Source organism: Panthera pardus, unplaced genomic scaffold, assembly GCF_024362965.1.
Source record: "Panthera pardus isolate Hobbes unplaced genomic scaffold, ASM2436296v1 HiC_scaffold_17, whole genome shotgun sequence".
Taxonomy (NCBI): Eukaryota; Metazoa; Chordata; class Mammalia; order Carnivora; family Felidae; genus Panthera; species Panthera pardus.
Genome location: NW_026526732.1, coordinates 27,311,129 through 27,327,734, shown reverse-complemented (window position 1 = coordinate 27,327,734; position 16,606 = coordinate 27,311,129). Strand labels below are relative to the sequence as shown.

At 43.6% G+C, this 16,606-nt stretch overlaps 1 protein-coding gene across 6 annotated transcripts in view; it reads left to right on the top strand.

Moving 5' to 3' along the window:
• Positions 1 to 16,606, top strand: part of ARFGEF3 (ARFGEF family member 3) — a 183,739-nt gene that overhangs the window by 79,886 nt on the left and 87,247 nt on the right. For all 6 annotated transcript variants that reach the window (XM_019420456.2, XM_053904438.1, XM_019420455.2 and 3 more), the window contains 4 exons: positions 3,130 to 3,172; positions 5,521 to 5,599; positions 12,383 to 12,487; positions 13,371 to 13,704. In XM_019420456.2, the coding sequence (XP_019276001.2) occupies positions 3,130 to 3,172; positions 5,521 to 5,599; positions 12,383 to 12,487; positions 13,371 to 13,704 (561 nt within the window). The remainder of the gene's footprint in view (positions 1 to 3,129; positions 3,173 to 5,520; positions 5,600 to 12,382; positions 12,488 to 13,370; positions 13,705 to 16,606) is intronic.

Sequence of the window (16,606 nt, the reverse complement as noted above, 5' to 3'; positions counted from 1 at the left end):
ATTCCCGGGAAAAATATAAACGTAACTGGCTTCTTGTATATCCTGTCTTTTGGGAATGTTAATGAAGAGATGATTCCTGTTCAAAATAGGTGTGTGGTTGGTTTTTTAAATCTGCCTCTGAAGAATTCAGGTTAAACTTCTTTTGAAATCTGCAAGAAGTATTCTGAATTGAACACTTTATTATTTTTTAGAATAAGGAATCTCAGTGGCAGCCTGAAACATCTCATGAATTAACTTTATAGAAATTAAGGTCTCATGTTTCACTTAAAATCATTTCTAATTTTTACCTTCAGTTATTTTCTAATTTATAGAGTTGAGTGGAACCTTCCAGCTTACCTAGTCAAATTCTTTTAGCCCTCATTTTACAGATGAGGAAGATGAAGCCCAGAGAGGTGAAATTGAAATCTAAAATGAATGAGCTTATCAGTGAAAGAACCATCACTGAACCCCTAGGCTCCTAACTGTGACTGCAACAGCCAGTGTTGAAAATACCACACTAATCTGAAAAAGCAAATACTGATTTTTTTTCGATGTTTGCTGTGTCCGAAGCCTAAGTTTCTATTTTAAAAAATTGTTTTATCTTGACATGACATTAGCTTACCTTTTGTTAAAAACTACTTCATTTATACTAGGATTTTGAGTATGATAATGTGGGAATAGTAGTTTAGAAGAAATTCAAATTGTAAATGGAAAACATGCTAAGGGAAAAAACATTTAAGAAAAAAATTGTTAAAAACACATCTTACTAGAGATAAACCTAAGATGTTGAGAATCTTATATTAATCATACATAGTTCATCCTTGCTAAATGGCAACATGACGAAATACTATAATAGAAATGATATCTGAATGTCTTAAGAGGAACCGTTAAATGAAACTTTGTAATTTCAAAGTGATTTCAATTATGTTAGTTCACTTAATCTTATTTTTAAATTTTTAAGTAGGAAGGTATTTGGTTTCAAGTAAAATGACTTAGCCTGTTAGCTCATGTTGTTCTTCTATAAGAACGGTAACAGGTAAAGCTGTAGAGGTCTGGATAAAACTTAGATGGTGAGGTGTCTGGCCGGCTCAGTTGGTGGAGTGTGGGACTCTTGATCACAGGGTTATGAGTGTGAGCCCCATGTTGGGTGTAGAGATTGCCTAAAAGTAAAATCTTTAAGAAAATAAAAACTGACAGGGTTATCTGCCTCTGTCCCTGGTATTGTATGTCTAACCAGCCCTCTGGTCCTGCTCATCACTGACCATCTGGACTTACCCAGCCTGAAGCAAGATCCCAAATTAGGTGGAAAATTGGTGTTTCCTGTTATTTCCTTTCTATTACTCATGCAGTCCCCGGAGATGTGTCCATGTCCCAGAAAAACAATTCTCAGGATCCTAATATTTGTAGCATTTGTGATGTCAACTAGAGAGAGATATAAGTTTTGTCAGCTAAGAATGGCGATTAAAGGGAAGAGGTCTATAGGCACAGTGAGGTTCATTCAAAGGAGAGTTTATGTTCTCCCATGGGAACCTCACATTACCTGGGGAAGATATGTAGCATGACCCATCACAGGAAGACATCATGGGCCATATCAGAAGTAGGAAGACTTAAATACAATGAAAAGAAAATAAATCTAGACTGCCAAAAGCATTAGCATGAAATGTACAGTTAACTCATGAACAACATGGGTTTGAACTGCCTGGGTCTACTAATATACAGATTTTTTCCAAATACAGTACTGCATTTTCTCTTCATTATGATTTTCTTAATAACACTTTTTTTCTATCTTACTTTAATATAAGAATACAGAATACAATACATATAAGATAGAAAATATGTGTTAATTGACTTATTTTTGTTATTGGTAAGGCTTCTGGCCAATAATAGGCTGTTAGTGGTCATGTTTGGGGGAAGTCAAAAGTTACACACACATTTTCAGCCATAAGGGGTGATTGGTACTCCCAACCGCCATATTGTTCAAGGGTCCAAATGTATCTTCAACCTAATGTCTATCCCCACTCCCAGGAAAGATTATGCAGTTTGATTTTGTATCGTCAGGATCCCGGAGTTATTATCAAGCCTTGTTATTGAATTATTTAGATGACGAAAGCCATTGTGAAATTTCAAGTTACTAATTTCAAAAAGCAAAAATGCCTCACGTAAATTCTTAAGGGGTAGGTGGTAGTGTTTCTCTTGTCCTTTAAAAACGATTCAGATGTATTTCCTCCAGAAAATGCTGTTGTACACTTGTATTTAGCCATTTACTGAGCTGTAGACATTGACATGGCATTTCACAATGAATGCTATGGAAGCAGCTGAGCTTTCAAATTGAGGAACAAAGAATAGGAAAGATGCGTGCCTGTAACAAGTTTAAAAAACAAAACAGTGCCCTGGGATGATTTACAAGTCTGGTAGTTGATTAGCCTGAAAATGCTCTCTTCTTTTCCAGTGCTCAGATGTGGGGAGACCTAAGAGGCTTCTACTCTCCTTTTAGTAGTCACTAAATTCTCTTTGCAATAGGAAGTGAGCCTAATTAATAGTAAACGTCTTTCCCTTCCTGTTCTCCCCTCCCCCAAGGTTCTGTCTCTACCCCGATAGTTCTACACCTGCCTAGCCACAGCCCAGAGCGGTTGGTCTGGTCAGACAGTTGGAAGTTAATATGATCCCCCATCAAATAGGAAGTAAGTGCTTCTGACCAGCAGTCATCTTTGAACCTGTATTTTAAAGTTCAGAAACCTGATCCTTCTTATTATTAAGAGCCTGTATTCATTAGGTGCCAATCAAAGTGTAATCTGTGACCTTGGGACAAACTGTCTGTACAAAGGTAACCTGTTTACATAGGTATGGCTCTAAGTCCCAGCTCAGCACCCTGGAATCATAAATAAAGTGCATAACGGGCTTAAATTTCTGTGAAGACTGTGGACTCTCGAATGAACTATTTTTGGAACTGATGAGCTCGGTTCCAGACATCAGAGTCTTTTCACAAATACCATGAGTAATCCTATCAAGACCTGGAGGGTGCACTTAGGTAAGTTAGTTGAGCCCCAGAGCGCTCAGAATGACATTTGTTTCCTAAAATTTTCCGTTGCCTAAGAGTCAGAAATTGTCACGCCTGAATCTCCTAATTGTTCTGTGTGTCTCCCTCACTAGATTATTGAAAACCCGGACGTCCCACAGGAACTCAGGAATCAAGGTATTGGATTCGATTTTTGCTAGTTCAATTTAAGAAGCGGGTGCCAACTGTGTGCTTGGCACTGGGGGTGTAAAGATGAGTGGGAGCTCCCAGGTTGGTTCACCGTTCTCGGAGGTTCGGCTTACCTCTGCCTTACTGGCAATTCATTAGCTGTTACTTAATCTCCCTTCTGTCCCTGCACCCCATGCCAGCTACACCTCTTTCTGTACCAACTATCCAAAGGATATTAATTCTTCATACATCTTCCTGTTGGAGCCTAGGGTTTTTTTGTTGTTGCTGTTCTCCTTGAAGTCGGGTTTATTCATTGGTAAAATGAGAATTGGATGGAAGGTTATGGAAACCTGATTGGCACAGGGTTATTGCACCAGAAGTAAGTTTATGAAGTGCCATTTTTTTAAATATATATAGAAAGGAACCACACAGGGAGTCTTACAGGACAGACAGCTCAGTTTAAATAACAGACGAAATCAAGGTAGGGAATTTCCTTCTGACCCAGAGGAAAAGGAAAAACAAAGGTCTACATAAAATTGCCAAGCAGTTGGTTTTTTGTTTTTGTTTTTAGTTTGGTGGTATTATTTTCTGAAAGAGGTATGGAATATCCAAATTACCTCATTAAAAAAAATTGAGCTATATTTTGTTTCAGATTTTATTCAGTAATTTAAAAACTACTAGAAAATCTTCTTTTCTTTGATATTTTCGCTTGTTCATAATAAGAAAAGGGGAGGAGAGGATGAAAAGGGGAACGAAAGGGACAGAGAGAAACAGCCAAGCAGCCACAATTAAGAGAAACAGTGAAGGAAGGAAATGAGAAAGATGTCAAGCCATCTCTGAAGGCATTGCTTGAGCATCATGTTGTTTATTTATTTTCATGTTTGTTTGTTTTTTTCTTTTTTGAGAGAGAGAGAGAGTGGGGGAGGGGCAGAGAGAGAAGAGGACAGAGGATCGGAAGCAGGCTCTGTGCTGACATCAGAGAGCCCAATGCAGGGCACAGACGAGCTGAGCTCAAGTGGACGCTCAACCCACTGAGCCACCCAGGCGCCCCGAGCGTGTTGTTTTAATCGCCCCTTGCTCCCTTCTCAGGCCACAGACCCACCGGAATGTGCGTCAGCATCTTGCCACCTGTGGAAGCTCCCAGTGACAGGCCCCACCCAACTTTTCCCCTCTTTGGGCAATTGCAGCTCCCATAAAATCTTCACTTTGGTTTCCTAAGCCAAAAAAAGAGGTTCAAGTCCTCTTGGTCAAAGACAGATCTTTAAAAATACACATCAGTGAAAAATGAACGGACTCACTGACATTCACCTAAACCTGAGTTTTGGGGCTACTTATGGTTTTATTTGTTTGTAACTGTGTCTTACCACTGTACCTTGTCATTTCTCAGGTTTTCTTCCTGCATCGAAGGTCATGAATTCTGACGATTAGCCATTTCTCTTCCATGTCCTCCTCCAACTTTATGGTCTTTTCCTCTCTTATGCTCTTGCCATTTTCCTCCATTTTCCTTGACCTCGTGGTCATTGTTTCCTCTATACGTTCATCAAATACCTAGCTGCATTTGGATAGCTCTTTAAAGGTGTCTGTTATAGGCAAAGCAAATGCTTCCATTTGTTACTGCACTTGGCCCAACAATTCTGTGAGGTTGGGATTGTTTGTCCCCATTCTGCCAAAGGGAAAACGGGAGCTTACCTGAGCTCACGCGGTCAGCAAGTTGTGGACCAGTACTTGAGCAGACTCTAAATGTCAGCCTTTTTTCCAGTACATTCGGTGCTTCTGTGGGAGTTGGTTGCTGGTTTCTGGACATGAATATGTTTGGAGGGAAAATCATTTCTTCTGACGTTGGTTGCTCCATTAACAACCCTGTGCCCTGAGGATGCTAGACAAATAGGAAAAGTAGTGAAGGTGATGACTAAGTTATTGTGCCCTCTTTCCCCGGTTCCTTAGTTTCTTCCGTGCGGCCACGTTTCTCTCTTTGATACCACTCAAGTGTGGTCAAATGACCCAGAAATTCCAAAGGTCAGAATAAGCGATACATGGGTAGTCTGCTGGCCTAAATATTGAGAAAATCGTGGTCAGTTGTGTTGTTTCTTAATCAAAGTATCTTTTGTTAAGTGCGAATGAGTCTTATGTATGATAAGAAACATCTATCATTTTCTTAACTGTATTTTCAGTATTCTACTTCAGAAATGAATACTTGTATTTTCTATGATGATTCTGGTGACCTAAGGCAGGCTCAGCATCTGAACACCACCTTTTTGTTCCCAAACACATCAAAAGCCGAGGATGGGAAGGACTGTTGGGGAAGCTTCTAGTGCCCTCTGCCAATGTCTAATGCTTATAACCTCTTCTGTTTGAAGGGTCAACAGTTGAGTCCCTTTGTGATGACCTTGTCTCTGTGCTCACCGTTCTGTGTGAGAAGCTACAAGCCGCCATCAAGTAAGTGCCTTCAACACTGGTGTTCTTATTCATCGGTGGTCCGTTTCTGAGGTAACTTTGGTCTACAGAATCACTTCAGATTGCAGATTATAGGGACGATGGTTCCCCCCATTGGTTGTCACCTGTCATTCCTGAGAAATCTATTCAGTGACTTTGGGCAAGCCCGCATTACCAAAGACCATGACTGAAGGATATCATTTTCTCGTGAGAAATGGGCAAACAATAGCTTGCAAAGAAGAGTTGATCTCTCGAGCAAGGAGCTGAGTGAGAAGAATGTTGGCTGACAGGTAGTTGATGTGACAAAGCTAGTTGACGTAACCCGGTTGTGTGACTCTAAATAGTCTTCTCATCACCCTGCGCTATGCTTTTCTCCTCTGTTAAAGGGCAAGGGTGCCCTGTATGGTCTTTCTGTATTTCTTCTAACATTTCCTGAGCCTGTGAGCTCACCTGCATATCTCTGAAAAGAACACATTGCTCTCATCTTTTTTTGCATGCCAGTTTAATCATTGATATTAGGTCATATAGACGGTATCCACGGCTCCAACTCTCCAGGCAGTAGGTTAATAAGTTAATTTATACATTTCTAGTAAAGCCAAATTGTAAAAGGATTAGACTTTCCAAGATGAGATGAAAAGTCTCTACCAGCTACATACATAGTTAATTGCAAACTCCCACAACACAGTAAGATTCTAAAATGCCCTTTGAGTTATGAAAGACACTTTCACTTACTAGTAACTAGAATACTGGAGAATTCAAAGAACTTTTACTTCAAAATTTTTGTATATAGTAAAAAGTTGGGAGATATAGTCTACTTGAAATATTAATGAGGTCTCTCACTTTGCTGGAAAAACTGCAGAAACTTGATTTGTTCATTTTTGTTTCTTTTCTAATAAACTCGGGATTTTTAAAAGCTAAACTTAGAATGACCCGTTGAGGTTTTTGCCTAGTGGTCTCTACATCAGTGTGTCCATCGTTCCTCTAGGTCACCTGGGCCTGCACGTATTTTAATGTTAATTAATTTATTTTTTTAAATTTTTTTAAATCTTTATTTTTGAGAGAGAGCAAGAGAGCATGAGCAGGGGAGGGGCAGAGACAGAAGGAGACACAGAATCCGAAGCAGGCTCCAGGCTCTGAGCTGTCAGCACAGAGCCCGACACGGGGCTCAAACTCACAAACTGTGAGATCGTGACCTGAACTGAAGTCAGATGCCTAACTGACTGAGCCACCCAGGCACCCCAATGTTAATTTATTTTTGACAGAGGATCTGAAGCAGGCTCTTTGCTGACGGCAGACAGCCTAATGCAATGCGGGGCTCAAGCTCACGAACCACAAGTTCATGACCTGAGCCGAAGTCAGATGCTTAGCTGACTGAGCCACCCAGGCGCCCCTGTACCTGCACATTTTGACCAAATTAAGCTCTCTTCATGTTAGGCACTTAAACAATGAAGAGATCTATTTAATCCATAGGTAATACAAGCCAAAAAGCAAAGCACTTCTTCCAGAGCCCCACCCTCAAGCCTCTCTCACCCTGGACTCTAGATAGCACATTATTTTTCCTCAGAAGGGATGGGTCTAACAGCAGATGGCATGTGTAGATGGCTTCTCCTGTACTCTGCTCAGGTCCCCATCTTTCCTAACCACGGAGAGTTGGGGCAGGAGGCCTGAGGCTCGGATTGTTACCCTAACCTGAAGGCTCTAACACCAACTACCGTAACCCCATCTGTGAAGTCCCCATGTGACCCGATCACCTTGGGAGAGTTTCACGTTATGCCTATCCTTTATGATTTTAATCACCCTCCTTCACTCTTAACGGTCCTGGCTGGGATAGGTTATATATTCACTCTACCTGTTTGTGACCAGGGTTTAGATTTCTTCTAGTGCTCACTCCTCCCCACCCCTGCCTAGCTCCTCTCCCCCATAGCAGAGCCAGCTGTTATATCAGAGCTGGGATATGTTTCTCATTGGCTTGTTTTCTCCTAAAATACAATCACGTATGGTGTTTAGCCACTATTGGCTGAACTACGTTATCTTTGGTGGTTTAGCTGGATAAAACCCTGTTCTCCTCTTTACTAGCTCCTGGGCAGAGCTCTCAACTACCATAAGCTTATGTATCCTATAAAATAGTTCATATATTATTTACTATTAATTAATATATCATTTATTATTTTCTTTTATGTAATATAATATTAGTAATATAAACTATATTAGGGTTTTTGTAATGATCAAATGAGAATATTTGCTTAAAAGAGAGTTGATGCCCAGTAGCCAAAAATTACCTGAGGTTAGCAGAATTAGGTTTATTACCTGTAATAATAAGGGAGTCTGTATACTTTGGGGAGCCAATGGTATCCAGTCAAAGGATTTTAGGAGAGATTGCTATAGGATCGGAATCAGAGTTAGGTGATTTGGAGTAGGGTAAAGGAAATGAGGGTCTGTTCAAGGATTGAGTGCTGTCAGAAAGTAGGGGCAATCCTGGTATGGGGCATCTTAGTTTTTATCAAGCTGTTGGCGGAGGGGGGCAGATTGGAGCCGGCCAATGCCCTCACTGTAGAAGAAGCAAGAGTCACTCCTAGGGGAGGATGATATTTGGTCTTTTCTGTGTTTGTACAGACTTCTTTTTAAATCTTCATTCAAGCCTGTTTGTAGATTGGCTCTCATCTTATTCTGTCACCATCGTGGAGAATCTTCATCTGATATTAACATCCTATGAAGTTGTTTATGTTCACCAGGGGAACACCGCAGCTCACTGACAGCAACCAGGTGGTTTCCCGCTGTCAAAGATGCTGCTTCTCCTATCCCACCCACTTAGGTCTTAGCAGGAAATAAAACAAAGGCCATCAAAACTTTGAAAAATTTAAAGACTGTGTTCATTACTTTGCAGGCAAGGAAAAACAAATAAGCTCAGCATTTTTTCCCTGAGTGGTTTGCTAAGGGAAGACTAAGGTTTTAAGTGCTAGAAAAGCTCGAGGTAGTTATGTCATTAATAATTAAAAAGTAACCACCAAGAAAAATCAGAACAAATCTGTAGATCTATAAATGATAGCTTTAAAACATACCATTGTTCACTGGTCAGCAAAGAGTCTTCAGCTGAGTCCAGTAAGGGCTTGAAGTTCATGGTTCTTTAAAACCTGGATGTCTAGGGGCGCCTGGGTGGCTCCGTAAATTAAGCATCCAACTTTAGTTCAGGTCATGATCTCATGGTTCATGGGTTCGGGCCCCGCACTGGGCTCTGTGCTGACAGCTCAGTGCCTGGAGCCTACTTCAGATTCTGTGTCTCCCTCTCTCTCTGTCCCTCTCCCACTCATACTCTGTCTCTCTCTCAAAAATAAATAAAACATTAAAAATTTTTTTAAAAAACCTGGATGTCTCTAACATCAGCCCTAGGGACCTCCATCTGTAGAGTGACCATATGACCTAGTTTATCTGGGGGAGTCCTAGGTTTTATCTGCTGTAATTATTATAGAGATTCAATATTGGTATTTTCTAGGAAGTATTGGGACAAATGAAATTTTTTATGGATAAATATTTGCAATATTTATAACATTCCATGACTTAAAGTGGACTTTCATTGGGAAAAGTAATTCATGTGACACATACATGTTTTTTCTAGGATTTCTCATTAGTCATTGGCTTAAAGATGGCTTTAGGCATGTCATTATGAAGCCTAACAGTTTTTATAGGATTCTCATAGTCTTGCTTGGTTTTTCAATGCATTTCCCCAGTTATCATTCTGCGTCTGGAGCCTGTTAACCGTGTTTGAGTATAGTCTTTCGCCTCATGATTCCATTACCCCAAGATGAGGGTTCTGTTGCCAAGGACGCTGGGGTGCCGCACGCTCAGTGCCGTGTAAACGGAAGACCTGTAAGGCCACCTGGTCAGATAGGACCATGCTCTTGGCTGCTTTCAGTCTGGTGGTTCTGTTTATTCTCCTTGTCAAGTTTTCACGCCTTTTACAATTTCTTCTGATTTTTCTCCCTCAACTCCTCTTATTTCTACTAGCTAAACTTCTTATTCTCCCACCTTCTAAATATCCTCTTCCTCCGAAATCACACTATGGCCACCACTTCCCCTCAACGACCATTTCCAAAATCAACGCCCGAATACCTTGCAGGGCTTTCGCTCTGTCAGGGTATGTATTCATGATATGTTCAGTCTCGGGGGAGGATTCACAAAACGCGTCCAGGTACACAGAACAACTCACATGTCTTGGAGATGCGTTATTCATAGAATTCTGTATTAGGCACGTCGAGTTACATGGTGCTTTTTAAATCCAAGAGTTTTTGGAAGGATAATTGGGCTCATAAAGATATGTATTCATTCTTTGCCTGTTGGTCTCCGACCAACCTCTCCCTACCCCCCTCTCTTCCCAGTACCGAGTGTCAGAGAGGGCTCTACACCAAAGCATTCTCAGAACCATTGAGGCAAGGCCAAGTGTTCGTATCATGCATTTAATTCCATTCTACTTCTCACACAATTACTTAATTCCCTCTCTCCTTTTTCTAACTAAATTTGAACCACCTCAAAGGGAGGGAAGGTCAAAATGACTGATAATTAAAAAAAAAAAAAAAAAAAAAATTAAGAACTCCGGAGATCAGAACATGCCGTCAGATTACCCTTGCAGCCGCCTTGCCGGGAAGGGTGGTTGCTCAGCCTTCACGGCCCACTGGCCCACTCACAGGAGTTGCTCCCCATGGATCTTGAGCCTGGGAAGAAATTCAGAGATGAGCAGCAAATGAAACCCAGCCAACACTCAACCTGCCAGCCATGAAATGCTCAAACAGAAGACCAGGCCAAGGGACCCACCACCCTCCTAAGTGGGCAGATTGTTCCTGTGTGTTTTGAAAGAGTGGGCTGGTTTCTGGGCTTCTCTCTGCCTTGTGCTTTTCACATATTTGTGTGTCTACGGTCAGACAAATAAGAAACGCACACACTGTGCACACGCATATGTGTATCTAGCAAGGGGCGCGTGTGGAATTTGCTTACATTTCAGACAGCTCCTTTAATGACGTGACTCACGTGAGGCACGGGCACCCGTTTTTCCAGACTGTCGCAGCCCACAGAAAAGCTGCCGCGTTCGGTCTCCAAGGAGACTCCCAGGCCAGTTACCTTGGCAACGCATCCTGTCTGTCATGGGGTCTGATTACTTGAGCTTGCGATATTGCTGTGGCACAGTCTGTAGATGCTCACAGGAGCCTTGACTGTCCAGACAAGTCCTCCAAGACCCTTTCTGATCTGACCCCTGCCACCACTCGCGTCCTGCCTCTTGCTGATGGTATCTTCATACTTCGCTCCAACCACAGACTACCACCACCCTCTCCCCTGTGCTCTACACACACCGTCTCCCCCACGCTGCCAGGCAAGACTCCTCCTTGAACTTCAGGTCTCCGTGAAGATACCACTTCCTTTAGAAATTCTTTCTGGATCTTTCTAAGGATTCGATGCCACTCCTGTGCTCTCGTTAGAACCTTGTGTTTAAATCATTCACCTGTAGCACTTCCTCCACAGTGCTTTACCCACTTGTGTACTTGTCTCTCTAGTCTCTTGTCTCTCTAGTCTAGTCTAGACTCTAGAGAGTCTCTAGTCTCTTCTAATGAAGAATGCGCTCTTCCTGCCAGGAACGAGGTCTTGCTCAGAAGGGTCGGGAAGCGTGTGGGTGTAGGAGTATGGAAACCGAAAGTCCTGACCTGGCCCCAAAATGGCTAAGTATGTGTTGCCTTTCTTATTCTTCCTCCAACCACCACCTTCCTCTTGGCAAATGGTAATAAGTTTCGTGGAAACTCAGCCTTTACCCATCTCTTCTTCCCCGCTTAGGGGGTGTGGTAGAGTACATCCAAACATGAGCGGAGTTCCCTTCTTCAGGATAATGGCATTAGTATTCGGATTACTCACTATCTGAATCATTGCACAGTTCTCTTTGGACAAGGAGATGATCAGAGTTTGCTGTAAAGGGCCGCATACTGCCTCTGCCTCTGCTCACTGTTCATTTCTGTTACTGTTTTATAACCTTTAAAAACATGAAAATCATGTCTGGTTCATGAGGCCGCCATGGGCAGGATTTTGCCTTTGGCGTATAGCTCGCCAGCCAGGTTGATATCAATTTTGCAGAGACCGATCGCCAAGGTATCTAACACAGCCCTTAAACCAGGGACCCACGGGCCCCTCTCTTGCAATCCTTGCTCTTGGATCTGTGCAACCTTTCTCCCTTTGACAGTTGTGTGTGTATGTGACCTTCTGGAGTTTGCGACTGGTGCTAACTTCTCTTCCTTCCTGTCTCAGGGTTCTAGTCTGCCTGTCCCTGGTCTTGCCTTTCCCTGCCACCACCAGCCCACCCCCCCCCCCCCCCGCCACCGTCCTGGGAGTTATATGAACTGAGGGCACAAAGCTTCCTTTTGGCATTTATTTACTTTATGTTATGAGAAAAGAGACACAACCAAAAGATTTTTCAAAGCAAGTTCCTCCTTTTTTTCTGACCATTCCCTTCCAGGATTCTAGGATTCTTAAATGAATTCTCTTCAAAGTATCATATGTCTGTAGTAAATATGTGCTTGAACATTAAATTCTTCCTGATTCCGGTTCTGATGTATGTTCTGACGTACCAGGGGTTTGGACTCCCAACATATAACTTTGGAGGGGGATACAATTCAACCCATAATGCCAACTGCCCCCCCCCAAATTAAGACTTCTCTAACGCCTGCTATTTTTTCCAATCGTTTCCCACGCATCACCTTTTCAATTTTGCCCTTACCTGGCATGCGTCTGCACGCTGATTTTGTTCTTCCGTAGCGACCAGCAGCAGCTACAGCTCCTGTACTCCGAGTGCATCCTGTCCGTGCTCAGCAGCTCCTCCCCCTCCATGCACCTGCACAGAGGTTTCACAGACCTGATCTGGTGAGCACCCGTCCTCGCACCCCCCAACCCCAACTCGAGCGTTCTCCCCTTCTAGCCGTGCGTGTGGGTCCCCTCCCATGGCATCCGTGACCTACTGGTCATCTCGCCCGTGGGCACGTGCTTTAGAAAGCAGGGAAATTGTTTCGCTTGCATGCACTAGACCAGGATAGAGAGAAGCTTATGATTTTTTTTTTTAACAAAATAGGTCTCCAGGGCCCTCTTGCATTTTGTTGACACCACGGGATCATGAGACTCAGGAAGGAGGGGATTGTTTTCGAGGTTACCGGTCTATCCTAAAAGTATGCGAAGGCACCAGAAGGTTGCACAGGGGGGCAAGAGCGACTGAGTGTTATTCTTAGCCCTTCCGTGGTACATTCTCCATCTCAACGTGCAGACGAGTCACTTAATTATAGCCAGAGGTACACACAAGTGACAGGGCCCGCAGGCAGCCAGCTAGTTACTGTGGGTTCCGGGGCTTTTCCACAGGGAGGAAATCGAATGATGTGACAGTACCATGTGTCAGAATTTCAAATTAACTTCTGAAATTAGAAGTAGAAATAATTTTGTTATTTATAGTAAAATGAGTCACTCTGACGAAGCCATTTAGCATTTTGAGTCTGTTTCTTTACGTAAGACAGTTTCTTAATACTTCTCCTGGGATTTTCTTTAGTCAATTCTGCCTGGAGTTCCGAGAAAAAGTATTCTCTTCGTATTACCTAGAAGTGACGGAGACGCACGGAAAACTGAGGCAGGACATTAGCCAAAAAGAGGGGCAGTAAAGAACCCAACTCGTACTAGCCATTTTTGTGGCATCAGGGGTAAAATTCACAGTTTATCATTTTGGCTTGTCGCGGAACGGATGTTTCCTCCTGTGTCTTCCCAGGAAGAACCTTTGCCCTGCTCTCATCGTGATCCTGGGGAATCCAATTCATGACAAAACCATCACCTCCGCTCACAGCAGCAGCGCCGGCGCGGGCATCGAGTCGGACTCTGCATCTCCGGGAGTTTCCGACCACGGCCGGGGGTCGGGCTGCTCCTCCACGGCGCCAGCCCTGAGCGGGCCGGTGGCTCGGACCATTTACTACATCGCGGCCGAGCTGGTCCGGCTGGTGGGGTCGGTGGACTCCATGAAGCCCGTGCTCCAGTCCCTGTATCACCGGGTGCTGCTCTATCCGCCACCCCAGCACCGGGTGGAAGCCATCAAAATCATGAAAGAGGTAAGGAGGCCCCGAAGAACGCCACCGTGCTGGCCAGATGGCGGGAGGCATTATCTGCACGTTGTGTCTTATACGCAGAAAGCACTCGGAAAATGTTTGCCAGGCACCTGCTCAAACTTACTTGTTACTACGTGGTATCCAGTAACGGGCAGCATCTTTAGGACGGGGGCGTGTATCCATGTGTTGGGAGCCCGGGGAAGGAGGGGTCGATGGGTGCTGACCGATGCAAAGCCATTGATAACTCAAGCTGCAGGCATCTGACCGGGCCCCAGGCTGATTTCATCCCGTTCCCTTAGGTGCTGTTTGTGCAGCTATACGTGTTTATTCCCTTTTGCCAAAATTGGATTTCCAAGTGATTTTCTACTCATGTTGTATATTATCCAAAAACAAAACAAAACCATTACTAATCTCTGACTATTAAAAGGAATCCCTTTGCCTCATTCCTTCTTAGGCCTCATATCCCAAACATCATGACCCCTGTGAGAAGGTAAAGATTGTCCAGTTTGTAACAGCCATCCCCATGTGCTCCTTCATGGTTTTGAGGAGGAATGAGGGTTATTGTGAAGGTTACTTCAAATAAGAATTTCTCTGCTGTCTCTCAACCAAAAAGAAAAGAGATCCACATTTTTGTATTTGTGAACGTGTTCGTTGCCTTTGCTTTTGGTACCTACACCAAAACAACAAGAAACCCAGAGTAGCAAATTTCCCTTGTTGATGATTCATTTATTTAAAGTAATATTTGCTACTCATCAGTTTCTCAAAAGCTTAATTTAAAAAGCCTCTTGGTGTTGCTTTAACAAGATTTGATTGTAATGAACAATGGAAAGTTCTTAATATTTCTAGAAATGAAGGAGTGATTCAGATCTAATTGTGGTTACGAAAATCTATGAGCACACAATAATAACCTTTTAATCCTTACCTTCTCTAGGCCCAGCACTTCATATATATTATCTCTAATACTCTTGATAACTTTTGGATGTTGTATATCAACTTTACTAGTGAAAAATGTTTTTTCTTTTCCCTATCACAGCTTCAGGCAATACAAACAAAGGGTCAGCTTTAATAACTGATCAGTCCCAGGTTGACGAACACAATACAGCTTTGGAGGCAAGTGAGACTAGACTAGTTTCTCACCACCAGCTTCCTTGGGGACCCAGCCCTACCCTTGTTAAGTTTATAAACAGGGGAGCAGAATGGGCTTTCTCTGAATAGGCAGATCTTCAAGGGGAAGAGAGAGGAAGAGGCTGGCTACTCATGTTCAGCTCCCGCTACATTCACCAGTGAGATCAGACTCCCCCTCCTCAATTAGGAGGAAGTGAGAGAGAGAGGATAGAGGTCCAGAATTTTATTCCACTGAATGTTCCTCCCCGTAGAGACACGATGCCAGAAAAAATGAATTTTCCCTCCCGCAAAGAAACTGAGGCTTCAGAGTCAAATGATTTGCACAAGGTCCCAAGGAAAGAGAAAGGGTATACACCCCGGTCTGTCTGACCTGAATGAAACCCAAGGTCTTTTCCTACAGCGCACTTACTGCCGTACTTGACTTTGATACTGCAATGCAAATGATTCTAGGAGCCCCCCTTCCCCTGCTGGCTCAGCTACCCTCTTCTTAAGCCTCAGTTGAAGAGTCAGAGTTTGGATCCTCTCTCTGCCACTCCCCAGCTAGGTTATAGTAGCTAAAGCGTTTAACTCTGAGCCTACAGTTTTGTATCCGTGCCTAGTAGTAATATTCCAAAGGTTCAAAATGCCATACGGTTTGCATCGGTACTCTGCAAGCATAAAGGGCCAGACAGACATTTGGCATGCTTATTGCTTTCCTAAGGAAAAGCAAACACATGTGGAGGCTGGAACTCACTCTTCCTCATGACCTCCTGCCTAGAGTGGGGCTCTAATTGTAGCTCTGCTCTCCGCCGGCTGCCTGTTTCCTTCCTTTTGTCCTTCTGGACTTAGACTTCCCAGTCACCACTGTTAACAGTTTCTTTTCGGGCTCTCATGGCTCCTGTTGCCTCTTCCATCAAGTCTGAATTCCTCTGCCCCGTTGCTAGACCCTTCTGTCGTCGTCCTCATTTCCCGTCATCACCCTCGTTCCACCTGACCGACCTTGCTCCGTTCAGCTCCCAGGCTCCTGCTTCCATTCAGACTCCCCTCCCGTCTCCCCACGGGCCATTCCTCTTGATTGAAATGTGCCAGGCGCAGCTGGTACTGCATGTTAGTTGATTTACAAACTTTCTTAGGAAGGTAACATTACTCCCAGTTTCTCGGTGGGGAGGCTGGGCCTCCATGAGTCGAAGTTACTTGCCCAAAGTCCTTGTGAGTAGCAGGGCCGCCCCATGAACCGGGATGTCCGAAGAACAGCTCTCTCTGCCGTCAAAACCCTCCTCCTTCACACTGCTGCCTCCCCAAAACCACTACTTTCGCTCTTCTCTAAATTCCCTCATTTAGCAATTAATTGTACGTCCCATCCCACTGAACGTTTCCACATGGTGCAAACTTCTTCTCAAATACGTTTTTGTATCCGTTGCTCTCCTGTGTTCCCTCTCCCCACCCCCAACCCGGTATCCAACACTGCAGTGCTTGAATCCGAATAAGTGCTCGATAAATTTTGGCTGAACGACAGATGGCCCTGAAGACAGACTATCTTCAAAGACAGCGTTTTGTAAGCAGCAGCAACCTTTCTTTCCCACTCAGGGTTGACCGGCACTGGGGTTGTGGCTGCTTATGGTGGATCCACTTGATGAGTGAATGCTAAGTAAATACATTGCATACGGGGTCTGGAGGTGTCTACATGTATTTTACGTGATCATTTCTTGACGACTGCAGAGGAAGTATGTTTTCCCCTTCTCATAGATTTTCTAGCTTCCCGAGATTATCTTACAGGGCAAGGCTGGAATTAGACACCAGC